Source organism: Podarcis gaigeae (genome assembly GCF_964106915.1).
Source record: "Podarcis gaigeae genome assembly, chromosome: 4".
Lineage (NCBI taxonomy): Eukaryota > Metazoa > Chordata > Lepidosauria > Squamata > Lacertidae > Podarcis > Podarcis gaigeae.
This window is the reverse complement of record NC_139677.1, coordinates 105,640,238-105,660,565: the sequence shown is the minus strand read 5'-3', so window position 1 is coordinate 105,660,565 and position 20,328 is coordinate 105,640,238. Positions and strand designations below refer to the sequence as shown.

The following is a 20,328-nucleotide window of genomic DNA, read 5'->3' as shown; positions in this document are numbered from 1 at the left end:
TTTGTAATAAATAAAAGGATATCGTCCGCAAATAATACAATTTTGTAATTATCTTTGTTGTTCTTTACACCCTTGATATGCTCATCCTGAATTATTGCTCTTGTTAATGGTTCCAGGCAGAGATTAAATAACGGAGAAAGAGGACATCCTTGTCTCATTCCTCAATTTAAACTAATCAAATTCAAAATTCTTCCATTTGTAACAATCCGGGACGGGTTTTTATAAATCATTTTAATCCAATTACAGTATTCTATAGGGAAACAAAATTTACGTAACACAAACCCTATGAATTCTTTATATATTCTGTCAAAAGCCTTTTCCGCATCTAATGACAATATCATAAACTCCTCCTAATCTTTGTTTAAATTTATCAAATCTATTGTTAATCTGATATTATCTGTAGCTTGTCTTGTTTTTATAAAACCTGTTTGATTATTAGGAATCAAGTTTTGAATAACTTTTTGTAATTTTGCAGCCAATATTGCATTCAAAATCTTTGCATCAACATTCATTAATGATATTGGTCTATAATTTGCACATTTAGTAGGGTCTCTGTTAAGTTTTGGTATAATTATTATTAAAGCTTCATTGAATGTTGCAGCAGATATACCTTTCTGAGCTATTTCCTCATAGACTTCTAGAAGTCTGGGGACTAGTAGATTTTGAATATTTTATACCATTCTATAGGAAAACTGTCTGGTCCTGGTGAGTTCCCATTCCCCATTGTTTCTATTACATTCTCAATATCTGATATATTTAGGGGTGCTGATAGCATATCTTTTTGATATTCTTCAATAGTTGGTATTTTAATATCTTGAAAGAAATTCTCCACCTCATCCTCTGATATATTTTCTGGCCCTTCATATAATTTTTTGTAGAATTAAAAAAAATCATTATTGATATCAATTGATGAGGTCGCTGCGATGTTATTTTCATTTCTGTTTAAAGGTATTATTTGGTTCGCTTTCTTTTGTTTTAGACGATTAGCTAGAATTTTTGTCAGTCTTTCTCCCTGTTCCCAATATATTTGTCTTAGACTTAGTAGTCTGAACTCAATTGTTTGAGCTAGTATATTATTCAGTTCTAATGTTTGTTGTTGTATTCTTTCATATGTAACCTTAGATGAGTTTTTTTGCCATATCACCCCATAGTGTTTTTAAATAAATTTTTAGATTATTTTCTTTTAATCTTTGTAGCTTGGCATTGTTGGCCGAGGAGGATATAATATTCCCTCTGATGTGAGTTTTATATCCTTCCCATTCCATCAGTCTTGATGTTGAAGATTTGGAGTTATTTTAAATATATATTTGCGTCTCTTGGGTTATATATTGAAATGTTTTTCATTTTCATTTAAAAATCATATATTAAGATACCATCTCCTCATACTTCCTTGGGTTTTAGATAAATTATATTCCAGTATTTAAACTGTTCTTAACTAAAGGCTTGCTTTCGCTAATGGGGCCTCTTGCTGCTGCTGCGCTGCCGTCAAACAATTTCCGTTCTCATCCTGGGGCTAAGTTCTCAACTCAAGGTAACTCTTTCAGGTTAGCAGAGTTTGTAACCTTAAGCATTTGTAACTCGAGGTACCACTGTACAGTGGTGCCCCGCAAGACGAATGCCTCACAAGACGGAAAACCCGCTAGACGAAAGGGTTTTCCGTTCTGGAGGTGCTTCGCAAAACGAATTTCCTATGGGCTTGCTTCGCAAGACAAAAATGTCATGCGAGTTCCTGCGGGGTTTTTCCCCTTTCCCCCCCTTTTTCCCAAGCCGCTAAGCCGCTTATCAGCTGATCCGCTAAGCCGCTTATCAGCTGATCCGCTAAGCCCACTAAACCGCTAATGGGCTTGCTTCGCAAGACGGAAAAACCGCAAGACGAAGAGACTCACAGAACGGATTCTTTTTGTCTTGCGAAGCACCACTGTATATGAAAATGAAACTCCCCTCCAGTAATTCCCATCTGTAAGGTACTTTATTGTTTCTCAGTGCATCAGCCAGGAATTTGTAACTGCTTCTTTTTTCCAGCAATCTCACTGGGATCTCCTTCAAAAGTATATTTTCATCTCCAAAATGTAATCTTTTTTTCCACATTCACCTGTAATATTTTCTCTTTCATTCCTCTTGAATTAAAAGTCACCAGGCCATTTTTTGGCTTTTGTGAAGCTTGATTTAATTCTGAAGAGCTTGTCAATTGTAAAAATTACTTCTTCATGTACCTGTAACCAGTTTGCGAGTGTTTCTATAATTTTCTTTCTAATATCCTCTCCCTTTGTTTCAGGGATCCCCCAAATTTCAAATTTAATCGCTTCTGATGCATTTCCATTACCGCCATAGAGTCCCAGGTCACTTCCTGTAATTTACTCAATTCTGCCGCTTCCAGCTTTGTCTTCTCTTGGCCTCTCTTCAGTTATTTAACCTCTGTTTGTGTTTTTTTTTCCAAAGTGCCTTCTAAGCCTTTTGTCTTGATGTTTAACTCTTGGACTATTTTCCCTAAGTCACTAATTTGGCCTCTGTTTGTGTTTTTTTTTCCAAAGTGCCTTCTAAGCCTTTTGTCTTGATGTTTAACTCTTGGACTATTTTCCCTAAGTCACTAATTTGGCCCAACAAGACTCCCACTGATTTCATGTTTTGCGCTATCTTAGTTTCTATACAGTCTAAATTTTTTGAATTATCTTTTAAGTCTCTCTTTATTTCAGCCAGCATTTCTGCAATTAACATTATAGGTTCATGATCCTGCATGGACCTTCTCTGTTGAGCTTGTGTTGTTATCACCACTGTTAACACTTCTTTTTTTGTAGCCATATTCTATTTGTTTTAACTTTTTATTTTTAACATCTGACATTCCTTATTTGTCCCTAAAAATGTCACTTTATTCTTTTCGTAAAGGCAGAATATGATTTCACATCCTACCAGTACATGGCGTTAACCTGTTCTACCTGTGTTTTCCCACACTTCGTATGAATTCGTTGATGGGAAGTGAGATGGGCCCTGTGAATGACGCTCTTTCCACATTCCAAGCATTTATATGGTTTCTCCCCTGTATGAATTATCTGATAGGAAGTGAGATTGGAGCTATTAGTGAAGCTCTTTCCACATTCCACACACTTTATAGGGTTTCTACCCTGTATGAATTCTTTGATGGGAAGTGAGACTGGCGCTCTGACTGAAGCTCTTTCCACATTCCACACACTTATAGGGTTTCTCCCCTTTATGAATTCTTTGATGGGAAGTGAGACTGGCGCTCTGACTGAAGCTCTTTCCACATTCCACGCACTGATAGGGTTTCTCCCCTGTATGAATTCTTTGATGGGTATAGAGATGGGAACTATGACTGAAGCTCTTTCCACATTCCATGCACTGATAGGGTTTCTCCCCTTTATGAATTCTTTGATGGGTATAGAGATGGGAAATATACCTGAAGCTCTTTCCACATTCCACACACTGATAGGGTTTCTCCCCTGTATGAATTCTTTGATGTGAAGTGAGAGAGGAGCTCCTACTGAATCTCTTTCCACATTCCACACATTGATAGGGTTTCTCCCCTGTATGAATTCTTTGATGGGTAGTGAGATCAGTGCTCCAACGGAATCTCTTTCCACATTCCACACAGTGATAGGGTTTCTCCTCTGTATGAATTCTTTGATGGGAAATGAGATCGGTGCTCCGACGGAAGTTCTTTCCACATTCAACACACTGATACGGTCTCTCCCCTGTATGAATTATTTGATGGGAAGTGAGATGCTTGCTCTTACTAAAGCTCTTTCCACATTCCACACACTGATAGGGTTTCTCCCCTGTATGAATTCTTTGATGGGAAGTGAGACTGTCCTTCTTATTGAAGCTCTTTCCACATTCCACACACTGATAGGGTTTCTCCCCTGTATGAATTATTTCATGGGAAGTGAGATGGTCACTTTGACAGAAGCTCTTTCCACATTCCACACCCTGATATGGTTTCTTCTCAGGGAGATTTCTTGGATGGGAAGTGGAATGGGAACTTTTTCCACTTTCAATATATTTATACGGCTCCATTGTGGGGATTTTGTCATGGTCACCCTTGTTCTTCATTTTCAGTCCATCACTATCTGCAATGAGGAGAGAAATGGATTATAGCCTCAGGGAGAAATTACTGGTGCATTCGCACAAAAGCTTATATGAAGAACAAACTTCATTAGTCTCTAAGTTGCTACTTTACAATTTTTAAAATATATTTCGACTGTGTCAGGCCAACATGGCTACCTACCTGAATCTAGAACTTGTAAACACTGGTATTAGAGGAATAACATATTGAAGTTTCGCAACCTTAACCTGTTGCAGGATCTTAGCCAGATCAAGTTGATTATAGCAGTGCATATGCAGACTTCCAGAAGCAATCAGTTGCAGGCATGTACAGTGGTGCCTCGCAATACGAAATTAATTCGTTCCGCAAGTTTTTTCTTCTTGCGAGTTTTTCGTCTTGCGAAGCACGGTTTCCCATAGGAATGCATTGAAAATCAATTAATGCGTTCCTATGGAGACCGCCTCCAGACCAGGTCTGGGGACAGTCTGTCCCCGGACCTCTTCTGAAGGCTGGCGGGGGGAGAAGGACTTTTCTCCCCACCGCCAGCCTTCAGAACAGCCTTCTGAAGGCTGGCGGTGGGAAGAAAAGCCCTTCTCCCGCCGCCAGCCTTCAGAAGAGTTCCCCAGGGCTGCGTAGGCTGCGGATAGCAGCCTGCTGCCCAGCGCGAGGGGCGCTCTGAAGCAGAGCGCCCCTCGTGCGGGGCAGGCATCTGCAGCTTGGGGAGCCCTGCAGGAGTTCCCGCAGGGCTCTCCAAGCTGCGGATAGCAGCCTGCTGCCCCACACGAGGGGCGCTCTGAAGCAGAGCGCCCCTCGCGCCGGGCAGACATCTGCAGCTTGGGGCTGCGGATAGCCGCCTGCTGCCCCGCGCGAGGGGCGCTCTGCTTCAGAGCGCCCCTCGCGCGGGGCAGACATTCGCAGCTTGGGGAGCCCTGCAGGACTTCCCCGCAGGGCTCTCCAAGCTGCGGATAGCAGCCTGCTGCCCCGCTCGAGGGGCGCTCTTAAGCAGAGCGCCCCTCGCGCGGGGCAGACATTCGCAGCTTGGGGAGCCCTGCAGGACTTCCCCGCAGGGCTCTCCAAGCTATCCGCAGAATATTCTACCAATAGCAGAACTGTATCCAAGGCCCCATATCTGTAGGCAGAACAACTCCCTCTGCTCAGTCTTCTTGGCCTTCGGCCAACTTCTTAATTGCTTTGTGAGAAGCTGCATCAAATAGCACGTAGGCAAAAAAAAACCCCAACATAACACAAGTGGGTTAGATTGATGGCTTTACTAAAGGGTTGGGTGCATTTATTAACAGGGATCCACTGACACCGTTAGTGCAACCTGTAATGCAAAAAGCCTGGCTATTCCCTCGATTGGATTTTGCTTGGCTAAATCATGGAATCCCCTCCATTTCCAATGCAAGTTTTCTCCTTGGTCAACCAAAGACTGACGGGAGGAAAAACAAAAACTGAAAACCTGACAGAAGCTACTTCAACTTCCCTAACAACTCTGACGTTTACAGTTACAATGGCCTGAACAGTTCAGACCAGGCTGATCCTTGTTTTAAGAAGGTGGAGGAAGAACATTCACAGAAGAAGAAGAAGAAAAGTAATTTACAGTTCAAGGTTTATTGTGGGAATATTGTAATCCCAGATGTTTTAAGGGGGCACTCTTGAGTTCTGTGAATATATATGAGGTTCAACATAGAGAGCCGTTTTGAATTTAAAAACAGATATTATGATCCCACAAGGAGCCTTACCAAGAGAGGCCAAGATCCCACGATTCTCCTCCATGACCTCCTTATGCAGAGCTCTCTGGTCAGGATCCAGCAACTCCCACTCCTCATCCGTGAAACAAACAGCAACATCTTCAAAGCACACTGGAACCTAAAAGAAAAAAGGAAATGTCCTCCTCTGAAACAACACTGTTGTTCACCACCACTCCTTGAGCTAGGACATTGTTCCAATCCTTGGCCTCTGTCCCCACAAGGCAGCTTCCCCTGACCTGATCTGGTTCCACAGCCGCTGCTTCCATTCTGTCCCCATTCAGAGATGGATGCAGAGGTCTTGCCATCATCGTTCTGTCACCTGCCAGAGAAAAAAAAGTTGGATGCCCAGAGTGCAATGCATCTGCAACAACAGATGGGACTATCTCCCCCAACAAAAGATGAAAGCACCCCACAGATGATTTAGAAAACCAACAGAATGGGACCAAATGGAGAAAAACCACCTTCCTCCTTACCCAGTAGCCTCTCTCTGGTGTCCAACGGAGGCCTCTCTGTCTCACAGGAATTCGTGTTCATTTCTTCAAAGAGATCCTTTTCCTGAAAGAGCAACAAGGATTCAAAACCGTGAATGAATGGTAAGAAATATTAACAGAGAATGACAAAGCCAAAATTATTAAGGGTGTTAGATCTCATTGCATGGATGCCTTCCCAGAAAAAGAATGAATGGGCCATGAGGAGAGCATTTTTGGATGTTCTCCATCCTTTTTGGAGCCCCTTGGAAGTATCTTGAGGAAAGTCTCTCTCACCTGCTTTCTCTCTTCCTGCTTTCTCTCCTCTGCCTGACTCAGGAGGAATCCTTCGACCATGTAAAGTACATTACATATTATTGCTAATAAAGGTTGTCTGTCAACTTTTTAGTTTAAAAATACATAGCACCAAGGATACATATTGTGTTATTGTGTCCAAATGTATTTATATGTATTTATATCTGATTTAAACCAACTGACATTAACTGAGATTTTACAATGTATTGATCTCAATTGAGGGGGGGGGGGAACTTGCCTGCACTAATGTGAAGGGTGAAATTGAGATCTGGACTGCAGCACATAGGCTAGATCTGGTTCAAAGGCAGTGGTTTTGATTCGCAAAATGTCACGCAGGTGAGAGTCACTTAGTCTTGTCCTCACACAGTTCTTGTTAAAGTTCATAGCAGAGCATGAAAAGCTCAGCATTTTCTGCATGGATAGGACTGTACCTAATAGTTCCCTGACGGCACAACGAAACCAGATGTTATCTGTGTTAGAACATCCAAAGGTCCCGTGTGCTGGCACCTATTGCACCAAACAGCTGCAGCCCCCAAATTACATATAAGGAAATAGCTCTTGAACTCACAAGTTTGAAAGCTATGCAAATGTAGGCTTTCATAAATCCATGGGACTTCATGGTCCGGAAGATGGGGTTATGAAACATAGACCATTATCCCAGCATTATCCATCCACCCACCATTCCGTTTTTCTCCCACCTGTCTCCAAGGAGCTCAAGGCAATCGACGTGGTTCTTCTCCTCTGCCCTCATTTTAACTCTCACAACAGCCCTGTGAGGTGGGTTAGGCTGGGGAAAAGTGGCTTCCCCCTAAACCACAGCAGTGAGTTTTAAGAGTGGCAATTTGAAGCTGGTTCTCCCCCAGGCCTCTAACCACTACATCACAATGGCTTTCAAACTTCTGAAAGGAAGGAGGTTATGAGTAGATGTGTGTATGTGTGTGAATACACACACACACGGGGCAGGAAAGAACAGTTGAATGCTATAAATATGCACACGACTGGGTGTTTCACAGCATGAAAACACAATATAAAAACACATAACACATAATGAAAATAGAAATAAAAACAAGAGCAACTCAATCATCCCACCCCCTTCCGCCACACATTTTAAAAGCACCTAGCGCAGCTCCAGACTGGAAGGGGGGGGGCTGGGACAAGCCAAGAAACTCACCACCAGATGTAAGTAGAGGGCTGTGGAATTCAGTTTAAACAGCATCTGGTGAATAGAAAGATGTTTTGTTAAGCACTCCTAAGTTTTTAGAAGAATGTGAAGAGAAGCAAAAGCCTCCGAAAAGTGCTCAGAAGACCCTCACCAAGCTGAGCCCTGGGAGAGGGAAAGCTTTGGGTGCTCAAGATCCTTTCAAGCAAGAATACACGGCCTCGGAGTTTCCCCCTGCTACCCCACTCCTGGCCGCCCCTTCCCAACCGAGATACCCTCAGAGGAGAAACGCACAGACTTCATGAGCGAGTGCTCTTTTCCCACCCCCTCCAGCCACCTTTCCTCTCCACGCTCCTCTCCACGCAGGACTTGCCCCGCAGAGTGTTGGAGATAAGCAGTGTCCAGTGCACAGCGGAATGATGAAAAGTACGTGCCAACATGCTCTATATTACTTTATTTACACTTCAAAGCTGGTAATTTACAGAAAAACATTTTCCCTCTGCCGGAGCAGAGAAAGGCATCCTCTCTCCTCTAAAGCACGGAGAGAATCACACCACTGAACTGCAAAGAACAGTGAAAAACAGGAAACCAGTGTACGTCACATCCAGTCTCCTTTCCCGTGAGAAAACCCAACAGCACTTGACTGTTGAATGTAAACATTGTCTTGTGACAAGCACTTCGCTGCTCAGTGAAGGAAGCAGAAACCAACATCCTCCCCCTTTCTGTGAACATCACTGGGCAGCGTGTTCGTACAATATCAGTACAAACCCAACTTCTGCACATAGGTACAGTGTTGATCCCTTGATACAATCTTGGACAATACATCAGCAGGAATTTCATTACCTGGCATATAGGACACAGTTACGAGTCCCTTCTGAATACGTTCCCTAGCATGTTGCAACTTCAATTGCAAGTGCTTCGTGCTTTGCTTACAACCTTCAGAATTCAGCAAAGCCAAACATGCTTTGTTGTCCTGGTAAACCTGGATTGGACATTTGACAGGAATTTTCATGTCTTTGCACAATTGTAACAACCATTCACAATCCTTAAGTGAATAAGACAGTGCATTCAGTTCAGCTTCACAAGTACTTAAGCTAACTGTTGTTTGCTTCTTGCATGACCAATCAAATAGACCCTGATTGTACTTATAGCAAACTCCAGACGTACTTTTCCTGTCTGTAGTGTCACTTCCAAAACTTGCATCTGCAAATATCTCAAGACCACCAGACTTCTGATTGTTAAATCTCAGTCTGTAATGCATAGTGCCTTTCAAATACCGCGCTATGCGTTTCAGAGCTTTCCAATCCTTAACAGTAGGATTGTTGACTTGTCTGCTTAGCAAATTACAGCTAACAGCAATGTCAGGTCTTGAACATCTGGCAATGAAGTTTAGCTTGCCTAGCACACTTCTGTACAGTGTAGTATCAGAAAATGCTTCTCCAGTGTCATCTACCTGATAACCTGTTGTCATCGGTGTGTCTACAGGGTTAGCATCCATCAGGTTTAGTTTGCTTAACACATCAGCAATTTTACGTGACTGGTGTACTAGAATGTTACCATCTTGATCTCTCTCTATTTCCAGAGATAGGTAGTTGTTTACCTCACCAAGATCTTTCATGTCAAAGTGCTCTTTCAGTTGAGCTAGGGCGTTATTGTACATTGTGACATCTTCCCAAAAGAATAAAAGATCATCAACATAAAACAAACAATACAGTTTCTTTTGCCCCTCCTCTTTGACAAATACGCATGGATCAGCTTTCCCTTGCTTAAAACCTAGAGAAAACAATACTTCAGTGAGTTTTGTGTGCCAACACCGTGCACTTTGTTTGAGACCATAAAGGGACTTCTTCAGAGCACAAACAAATCCCTGTTTTACCTGTACGCCATCAGGTGGAAGCATATAAAGTGATTCATCTAGAGATCCGTACAGAAAAGCTGTATTCACATCATGGTGACTAATGTGTAGATTTTCTTCTGCAGCTAGCTTGAGCATAAGCCTAATGCTCTCATACCTCACGGTGGGTGAGTAGGTCTCGTGATAGTCTTCACCTGGTACCTGTGCAAAACCTCTGGCTACCAATCTGGCTTTGTGTCTGACTATCTTGCCATTTTGATCAGTCTTCGCTTTGAAGACCCATTTGCTTCCAAGCAGTTTCATTCCTGGAACTACTGGAACAAGGTCCCATGTTTTGTTCCTTTCCAAGGAATCAAGCTCAGCCTTCATGGCATTTAACCATGGCTCAGCTTCCTTTGAATCCAAATCCTGGATTTCTTGGAAACTTGAAGGTTCAAACACCTTCTTGGAGCTTTTAACAGCTGTTACTGCTATCTTAGCAAACTCATCAGCAAATCTCTTTGGAGGTCTGCCTTTTGTGGCTCTCTGTGACCTACGAATTAGCCTTAAGTCCTCAACACTTTCCTCTTCCTTCTTAGGAGAGAAGTGACCTATTGTGAACAACGGTTCCTCCAACTCTTGATCAGAGCTTTCAGAGGGTCGCATAGAGGCTTTCGCACTCTTGAAATCCTCTGAATCACCCGATTCAGTTTCAGACTCAGAATCAGAACCTTCATCAGTGGGTGTGGGTTGTTGCGGTTGCTTTTGACTATCCTCAGTTTCATCACTGTCATCAGGATAACATTGGAAAATTCCCACATTCTCCCCCCACTTGGCATTGTACTCAACACTTCTTGTGAGCTTAATTTCCTTAGAGTCAGTCATCATTATTCTGTAAGACCCTTTCTGATAACCTAGAAAGATACCATGCAATCCACGCTTGTCTAACTTGGAGTTTTGTGGTGAGTGAACCCACATGTCAGAACCAAAAATTTTCATGTGTTTGATGTATGGCTTCTTGCCAAACATCTTCTCATAGGGGGTACAACCAATCGCTGAAGATAACCTGCGATTATAACTGTAAGTGAAACATGAGAGAGCTTCGGCCCAATAACTCTCTGGAAGATTGGCATCATGCAGCAAGGTTTTTAACCCTTGAAGCAATGTCTGATTTGCTCATTCCGCAAGTCCATTCTGCCATGGCGAGCGAGGACTAGACAAATCGTGTTGAATTCCTTTCTCAGTCAGAAAAGCTTCAAACTGCTGAGAAGTGAATTCTCCCCCGCGATCACTGAAAAGAGTCTTTACCTTCTTACCATGCACATTTCCCAACCAAGCACAGAATTCCTTGAACCTTGGAAAAGCCTCTGATTTCTGCTTGAGATTGTACACATAAATATACCTGGAAAATGCATCAATGAGAACCATGAAGTACCTGTTTCCACCCAAAGAGGGCGCTAGTGGTCCAACCAAATCAGCATGAACAACCTGGTATGGTTCTGTAGCTTGCCTACTAGACACCTTACCTTTCGCAGCCATTTTTACCTTGTTTGCTGCGCATGCCTTGCACTTCATGTGGTACCTGCAGGGTTTAATAGTCATACCTTCAACCAAGGCAGGCATTTTAGACACTGCCTCAAAATGCAAATGACCAAATTTTCGATGAAAATCGTGAATACATTCTGCATGCAAACTTTTGTTAGAACCTGCAATGCAACAAGTGTCATCCTGCACAACATCATCAAAATACAAAACATACAAACGATCAACATATTCAGCATGCAATATATAATCATTTTTCTTTGTGATGATGCACCTTTTGTTCTTAAAGGAAACGTCAATTTTCCGCTCATTCAGCTGTCCAACGCTGAGCAGATTATGCTTGGCATCTGGCACATAAAGCACATCCTGTATCGATAAGTCCAAACTGTGAAGAACAACAGTTCCGTAGCCTTTACTGGGAATTGTGTGGTCATCCGCCTGGTGAATCGCACCTTCCTGCGGTGTAAAAGACACGAACAGTCGCTTATCGTTGCACATGTGATGGGTCGCCGCTGAATCAACAACGAAGAAAGATCTAGATGTCTTCTGGACCTCTGCAACCTTTGGAGTGAAGCGTGAGACCATTGCCTTGTGCTGCGTTGTCCTGGACACCGGACCTTTGCCTTTGCCTCGGCCTTTTCCACGCGATGAGCTTTCGCTGCGCTGCTCTGTCTTGGCCCTGGGATATCTGCATTCCCTCTTCATATGGCCTAGACGTCCACACGAGTAGCATTTCACTGCCTTCAAAGCTTTGGCGCCATCTGGTGGTTCCACTGCACTCTGGGATGACGTCTGTGAAGACTCCCCCTTGCCCATGCAGCTATCACCCTGGCGGTCTGCTTCATTCTGAATCATGGCAGTATCACAGGCTACTGTGAGTTGAGCATTTGGCTGATTGGCATCAGATTCCCCACTTGCCTCATCCAGCCTTCTGCAGCTAGCCATCATGACTTTGGCATTAGCCTTCTGCGTCATCTCTGCTGCTTTAAATCAGGCTGCTTCATACAAGCTGTGTCTGTGTACAGCTGCTTCAATCCAAAAGTAAATTCAAAAACAGCCTCTGCCTGTGAACCTGTGCCTTTCTGCTTAACTGCTTTGCTTATCTGCAGCTGCTTCAAACCGCATTCCAAAGGCAAGTTCAAAAGTGAAAGTTCTCTCTGCTGTCTTAAATTCATGCTGCGACACTGCTGCAGCTGCTTTACTTTCGATTTCCCCCAGCATAGGAAAAATTTATCCTCCTAGCCTTTTGCCTGTGCCACGGCAAAAACCGGCTATAAAAGTTCAAAGTCCAGCCATAAAGCCATTAATTAGAAGCTGGCAGGCTGCCCGGAGCAGTAGCACATACCTCATCAAATCATCTTGACGCGCAGAGATATCGTCCGATCCGGCCCTCTGCATTCCGATCCTTTGCCGGCACTCCAATGCTTTGCTCCTTTGTTCCTTTGCCAGGAGCCCGACTTCTGGAGTCCATTCTCAAAACACTGCGTTTTTCTGGGCCCGGAACCAAATGTTGGAGATAAGCAGTGTCCAGTGCACAGCGGAATGATGAAAAGTACGTGCCAACATGCTCTATATTACTTTATTTACACTTCAAAGCTGGTAATTTACAGAAAAACATTTTCCCTCTGCCGGAGCAGAGAAAGGCATCCTCTCTCCTCTAAAGCACGGAGAGAATCACACCACTGAACTGCAAAGAACAGTGAAAAACAGGAAACCAGTGTACGTCACATCCAGTCTCCTTTCCCGTGAGAAAACCCAACAGCACTTGACTGTTGAATGTAAACATTGTCTTGTGACAAGCACTTCGCTGCTCAGTGAAGGAAGCAGAAACCAACATCCTCCCCCTTTCTGTGAACATCACTGGGCAGCGTGTTCGTACAATATCAGTACAAACCCAACTTCTGCACATAGGTACAGTGTTGATCCCTTGATACAATCTTGGACAATACATCAGCAGGAATTTCATTACCTGGCATATAGGACACAGTTACGAGTCCCTTCTGAATACGTTCCCTAGCATGTTGCAACTTCAATTGCAAGTGCTTCGTGCTTTGCTTACAACCTTCAGAATTCAGCAAAGCCAAACATGCTTTGTTGTCCTGGTAAACCTGGATTGGACATTTGACAGGAATTTTCATGTCTTTGCACAATTGTAACAACCATTCACAATCCTTAAGTGAATAAGACAGTGCATTCAGTTCAGCTTCACAAGTACTTAAGCTAACTGTTGTTTGCTTCTTGCATGACCAATCAAATAGACCCTGATTGTACTTATAGCAAACTCCAGACGTACTTTTCCTGTCTGTAGTGTCACTTCCAAAACTTGCATCTGCAAATATCTCAAGACCACCAGACTTCTGATTGTTAAATCTCAGTCTGTAATGCATAGTGCCTTTCAAATACCGCGCTATGCGTTTCAGAGCTTTCCAATCCTTAACAGTAGGATTGTTGACTTGTCTGCTTAGCAAATTACAGCTAACAGCAATGTCAGGTCTTGAACATCTGGCAATGAAGTTTAGCTTGCCTAGCACACTTCTGTACAGTGTAGTATCAGAAAATGCTTCTCCAGTGTCATCTACCTGATAACCTGTTGTCATCGGTGTGTCTACAGGGTTAGCATCCATCAGGTTTAGTTTGCTTAACACATCAGCAATTTTACGTGACTGGTGTACTAGAATGTTACCATCTTGATCTCTCTCTATTTCCAGAGATAGGTAGTTGTTTACCTCACCAAGATCTTTCATGTCAAAGTGCTCTTTCAGTTGAGCTAGGGCGTTATTGTACATTGTGACATCTTCCCAAAAGAATAAAAGATCATCAACATAAAACAAACAATACAGTTTCTTTTGCCCCTCCTCTTTGACAAATACGCATGGATCAGCTTTCCCTTGCTTAAAACCTAGAGAAAACAATACTTCAGTGAGTTTTGTGTGCCAACACCGTGCACTTTGTTTGAGACCATAAAGGGACTTCTTCAGAGCACAAACAAATCCCTGTTTTACCTGTACGCCATCAGGTGGAAGCATATAAAGTGATTCATCTAGAGATCCGTACAGAAAAGCTGTATTCACATCATGGTGACTAATGTGTAGATTTTCTTCTGCAGCTAGCTTGAGCATAAGCCTAATGCTCTCATACCTCACGGTGGGTGAGTAGGTCTCGTGATAGTCTTCACCTGGTACCTGTGCAAAACCTCTGGCTACCAATCTGGCTTTGTGTCTGACTATCTTGCCATTTTGATCAGTCTTCGCTTTGAAGACCCATTTGCTTCCAAGCAGTTTCATTCCTGGAACTACTGGAACAAGGTCCCATGTTTTGTTCCTTTCCAAGGAATCAAGCTCAGCCTTCATGGCATTTAACCATGGCTCAGCTTCCTTTGAATCCAAATCCTGGATTTCTTGGAAACTTGAAGGTTCAAACACCTTCTTGGAGCTTTTAACAGCTGTTACTGCTATCTTAGCAAACTCATCAGCAAATCTCTTTGGAGGTCTGCCTTTTGTGGCTCTCTGTGACCTACGAATTAGCCTTAAGTCCTCAACACTTTCCTCTTCCTTCTTAGGAGAGAAGTGACCTATTGTGAACAACGGTTCCTCCAACTCTTGATCAGAGCTTTCAGAGGGTCGCATAGAGGCTTTCGCACTCTTGAAATCCTCTGAATCACCCGATTCAGTTTCAGACTCAGAATCAGAACCTTCATCAGTGGGTGTGGGTTGTTGCGGTTGCTTTTGACTATCCTCAGTTTCATCACTGTCATCAGGATAACATTGGAAAATTCCCACATTCTCCCCCCACTTGGCATTGTACTCAACACTTCTTGTGAGCTTAATTTCCTTAGAGTCAGTCATCATTATTCTGTAAGACCCTTTCTGATAACCTAGAAAGATACCATGCAATCCACGCTTGTCTAACTTGGAGTTTTGTGGTGAGTGAACCCACATGTCAGAACCAAAAATTTTCATGTGTTTGATGTATGGCTTCTTGCCAAACATCTTCTCATAGGGGGTACAACCAATCGCTGAAGATAACCTGCGATTATAACTGTAAGTGAAACATGAGAGAGCTTCGGCCCAATAACTCTCTGGAAGATTGGCATCATGCAGCAAGGTTTTTAACCCTTGAAGCAATGTCTGATTTGCTCATTCCGCAAGTCCATTCTGCCATGGCGAGCGAGGACTAGACAAATCGTGTTGAATTCCTTTCTCAGTCAGAAAAGCTTCAAACTGCTGAGAAGTGAATTCTCCCCCGCGATCACTGAAAAGAGTCTTTACCTTCTTACCATGCACATTTCCCAACCAAGCACAGAATTCCTTGAACCTTGGAAAAGCCTCTGATTTCTGCTTGAGATTGTACACATAAATATACCTGGAAAATGCATCAATGAGAACCATGAAGTACCTGTTTCCACCCAAAGAGGGCGCTAGTGGTCCAACCAAATCAGCATGAACAACCTGGTATGGTTCTGTAGCTTGCCTACTAGACACCTTACCTTTCGCAGCCATTTTTACCTTGTTTGCTGCGCATGCCTTGCACTTCATGTGGTACCTGCAGGGTTTAATAGTCATACCTTCAACCAAGGCAGGCATTTTAGACACTGCCTCAAAATGCAAATGACCAAATTTTCGATGAAAATCGTGAATACATTCTGCATGCAAACTTTTGTTAGAACCTGCAATGCAACAAGTGTCATCCTGCACAACATCATCAAAATACAAAACATACAAACGATCAACATATTCAGCATGCAATATATAATCATTTTTCTTTGTGATGATGCACCTTTTGTTCTTAAAGGAAACGTCAATTTTCCGCTCATTCAGCTGTCCAACGCTGAGCAGATTATGCTTGGCATCTGGCACATAAAGCACATCCTGTATCGATAAGTCCAAACTGTGAAGAACAACAGTTCCGTAGCCTTTACTGGGAATTGTGTGGTCATCCGCCTGGTGAATCGCACCTTCCTGCGGTGTAAAAGACACGAACAGTCGCTTATCGTTGCACATGTGATGGGTCGCCGCTGAATCAACAACGAAGAAAGATCTAGATGTCTTCTGGACCTCTGCAACCTTTGGAGTGAAGCGTGAGACCATTGCCTTGTGCTGCGTTGTCCTGGACACCGGACCTTTGCCTTTGCCTCGGCCTTTTCCACGCGATGAGCTTTCGCTGCGCTGCTCTGTCTTGGCCCTGGGATATCTGCATTCCCTCTTCATATGGCCTAGACGTCCACACGAGTAGCATTTCACTGCCTTCAAAGCTTTGGCGCCATCTGGTGGTTCCACTGCACTCTGGGATGACGTCTGTGAAGACTCCCCCTTGCCCATGCAGCTATCACCCTGGCGGTCTGCTTCATTCTGAATCATGGCAGTATCACAGGCTACTGTGAGTTGAGCATTTGGCTGATTGGCATCAGATTCCCCACTTGCCTCATCCAGCCTTCTGCAGCTAGCCATCATGACTTTGGCATTAGCCTTCTGCGTCATCTCTGCTGCTTTAAATCAGGCTGCTTCATACAAGCTGTGTCTGTGTACAGCTGCTTCAATCCAAAAGTAAATTCAAAAACAGCCTCTGCCTGTGAACCTGTGCCTTTCTGCTTAACTGCTTTGCTTATCTGCAGCTGCTTCAAACCGCATTCCAAAGGCAAGTTCAAAAGTGAAAGTTCTCTCTGCTGTCTTAAATTCATGCTGCGACACTGCTGCAGCTGCTTTACTTTCGATTTCCCCCAGCATAGGAAAAATTTATCCTCCTAGCCTTTTGCCTGTGCCACGGCAAAAACCGGCTATAAAAGTTCAAAGTCCAGCCATAAAGCCATTAATTAGAAGCTGGCAGGCTGCCCGGAGCAGTAGCACATACCTCATCAAATCATCTTGACGCGCAGAGATATCGTCCGATCCGGCCCTCTGCATTCCGATCCTTTGCCGGCACTCCAATGCTTTGCTCCTTTGTTCCTTTGCCAGGAGCCCGACTTCTGGAGTCCATTCTCAAAACACTGCGTTTTTCTGGGCCCGGAACCAAATGTTGGAGATAAGCAGTGTCCAGTGCACAGCGGAATGATGAAAAGTACGTGCCAACATGCTCTATATTACTTTATTTACACTTCAAAGCTGGTAATTTACAGAAAAACATTTTCCCTCTGCCGGAGCAGAGAAAGGCATCCTCTCTCCTCTAAAGCACGGAGAGAATCACACCACTGAACTGCAAAGAACAGTGAAAAACAGGAAACCAGTGTACGTCACATCCAGTCTCCTTTCCCGTGAGAAAACCCAACAGCACTTGACTGTTGAATGTAAACATTGTCTTGTGACAAGCACTTCGCTGCTCAGTGAAGGAAGCAGAAACCAACACAGAGTTCCTGCCAGCAAGCGAGCGGCCAGGGCTCCAGTCAGACCTCTTGTGACGCCCGCTTGCTGAGAAACCTGAGCAGGGAGGCTCTCCCCCTACCTTGGAGGGAGCAAGAAGACGGGACACAGTAAAAGCGAATCTCTTTGCCTGCCTTCAACTCCCCCCGCGAGTCCTTATTAAGAGAGCCATGCAGGGGCGTAGGAAAGGAGGGGACAGGCCACCCCTGGTGCCATCATGGAGGGCGGGTGACAAATTATAAAGGAAAAATTACTGCCCTACTAGGGCGGTTCATAAAAAACTTTTTTTTTTTGAAAATGCCTGCTCCGAAGGTCTTATCTTACTACTCTAGAGATCATATAGCTATATATGAAATTTCATGCATATCAGTTAAGATCTTGACCCTCCTCCACGAAAACAGCTGTTTACTTGGCCGTTTCCCCATGTTGTGAAGGCTGAAATTTCCATTCAGTGGAGCAGGCTCAAGCTATTAACTGATAGGCACGAAATTTCAGATATAGCTACATAATCCCTAGTTTAGTAACACCTTTGGAGCAGGCATTTTCACACACAAAAGAGTTTTTTATGATCCATCCTACTGCCCTATACTCCGCTGGGCTTCCCGGGTCCTGGAAAGTCGGCCTGTGTGAAGAAAATGAGACTAGGCGAATTAGAAGGCAAGGCAAGGCTGAAACTAATTGGCCTAGTCTCATTTTCTTCACTTAGGCCGACTTTCCAGGCTGCTGAGGAGGCCTGACAAGACCGCTGCCTGTCCTGGGCGCCCACTTTGGGCCCCAACCCTCCTCCGAAAAGGCCTCTGCTGCCCCTGAAAGTGGAGTGCGTGGAACAGTGGCAGCGCTGCCGCCCTGTTTTGCCCACGCCTGGCACCAGGAGGAGCAGCTCAGTGCCGCCCTGGGTGCTCGGCAGGCCGGCCTCCCTTTGCCCCCAGTCTCCTCTGCGTGAAGGTAAAGGTAAAGGTACCCCTGCCCGTACGGGCCAGTCTTGCCAGACTCTGGGGTTGTGCGCCCATCTCACTCAAGAGGCCAGGGGCCAGCGCTGTCCGGAGACACTTCCGGGTCACGTGGCCAGCGTGACATCGCTGCTCTGGCGAGCCAGAGCCGCACACGGAAACGCCGTTTACCTTCCCGCTAGAAAGCGGTCCCTATTTATCTACTTGCACCTGGAGGTGCTTTCGAACTGCTAGGTTGGCAGGCGCTGGGACTGAGCAGCGGGAGCACACCCCGCCGCAGGGATTCGAACCGCCGACCTTTCGATCGGCAAGTCCTAGGCGCTGAGGCTTTAACCCACAGCGCCACCTGCGTCCCTTTTAAAAATAAGTTTTATTAAATAAACAATAAATATATATAAAATAACACAATCCATCCTGTAGATTTAAGTATCTGTCCATAGTTGCCTACTTGTTATCAGAGGCCCAGAATCGACATTCCTTTGTAAGAAAATATGAAATATTTATGCAAAACCATTTTTGCAGGCAAAAAATAAAATGAAAAAAATCAATGGGTGGGGGGTGGCAAGAAATTTTCCGCACCGGGTACCACCTGACCTTCTTCGCCTCTGGAGCCACGTGCTTTTAGCTCAGGCTTAAGCAGGCTTACTCGGGAGTAAGTGACCTGGCACGCCTTGCGACTTGGCAGGCGCTGCTGCGCAGAGCCTTCAGACATCCTGCTGGAGTGCAGGATGACCCGGGCAGCCCCCTCCCACCGGCCAAGCGACCAATCGCAGCAAAAGCAGCACCGCCCAAGGGAAGCAACCGACCAATCGCAGCCCGCCTCTCAACTTCCTCCAGGGGAGAGTAAGCAGAGCAGCAGGCAGGCGCTTGGCGGGGGGGGGGGGCGGGGGCGGGTTTGGCTTTGCAAGAGATGGATTTTTCCAAATTGCACGTGGGGCTGTTTTAAACCTCCCCGCAGGAGCCACCCTCCCCTGCTGCATCCCTGGGACCCCCCCCCCCGAGGGTGCAGTGGGGAGAAGAGACTCACCAGATCCCAGGACAGGATTGCCCTTCCCAAAGGAGTAAGCAGCGTCTTTATACAAATGCAGAATATAGAGTCCTGTAGTTGCAAACCTCGCGCAACCTCGCCCCTCCCTGGCAGGACCCCCTGCTCCCTGGGGCTCCCCCCCCCCCACATGAGCCACCCTCCCCTGCTGCAGCCCTGGGACCCCCACCTTCTCCCCACTGCACCCTCGGGGGGGGGGGAGGAAGAGACTCACCAGATCCCCGTGGAAGAGAACAATGCAGCGTTTGCAATAGCAGAAATCAACCCTGCCCCCCTTGCAGGAAGAGGAGGGCGGGGCTTTTCCTCTGGAGGACCTGGCCCCCCTTTACTTCCTGTCCTCTCTAGGAATGCAGCTCACTTCCCCTTAACCCTTCCAAAGCCGAGTCCACCCTGCTCAGTCCTCTCTGCCTTTTCTCTCCTGCATTGCAGAATCCCAGAGATGCTCATTTTGAGGGGACGCTCTTGGTTGGTCTGTGATCCGGTCCCTCCCTTGGCCAGAAACTGGAGGAAGAGGTTGCAGGGAAAAGGGGTTTGCAGGAAGCAAGGAACCTCATCCTAGAATGGGCGGGAGCCCTAAGGGTCATCTAGTCCAACCCCCTGCAGGGCAGGAATCTGCAAAAGCATCCCTGGCAGCTGGTCTCTGCTCTGAAACTCCAAGGAAGAAGAGTTCCACCACCTTCTTACCTTCAGAAAGATTTTCCAGCTGTTGAGTCAGAACCTTTTTCTTGCCACTTGAAGCCATGGGTTTGGGTCCTACCCTGGGGAGCAGGAGAAAACAAGCCGTCTCTCATGTCTCCCATTCAGCTAGATCACAGCTGAGGGTGGAGTATGATGACACGCTGTTCCTGCCTCTCC

The 20,328-nt window shown here is 45.1% G+C and overlaps 2 protein-coding genes across 4 annotated transcripts in view; both read right to left on the bottom strand.

Moving 5' to 3' along the window:
• The window catches only part of LOC310843378 (uncharacterized protein), a 48,964-nt gene that overhangs the window by 18,901 nt on the left and 9,735 nt on the right, over positions 1-20,328 (bottom strand). The window lies entirely within an intron of this gene.
• The window catches only part of LOC310843534 (uncharacterized protein), a 28,383-nt gene continuing 8,268 nt past the window's right edge, over positions 214-20,328 (bottom strand). The window contains exons 2-9 of one of the 3 annotated variants that reach the window (XR_014563621.1): positions 6,282-6,363; positions 6,045-6,127; positions 5,800-5,926; positions 3,071-4,082; positions 2,589-2,985; positions 1,920-2,495; positions 923-1,589; positions 214-403 (exon numbers count right to left, since the gene is read on the bottom strand). Coding sequence is in view for 1 of the 3 variants with exons in the window: in XM_083737056.1 (XP_083593182.1) it covers positions 3,115-4,082; positions 5,800-5,926; positions 6,045-6,127; positions 6,282-6,342 (1,239 nt within the window). In the remaining 2 variants the exon portion in view is untranslated. Of the gene's footprint in view, positions 2,496-2,588; positions 4,083-5,799; positions 5,927-6,044; positions 6,128-6,281; positions 6,364-20,328 lie in introns of those variants that run through there. The other 2 variants (XR_014563620.1, XM_083737056.1) reach the window with 2 other exon arrangements.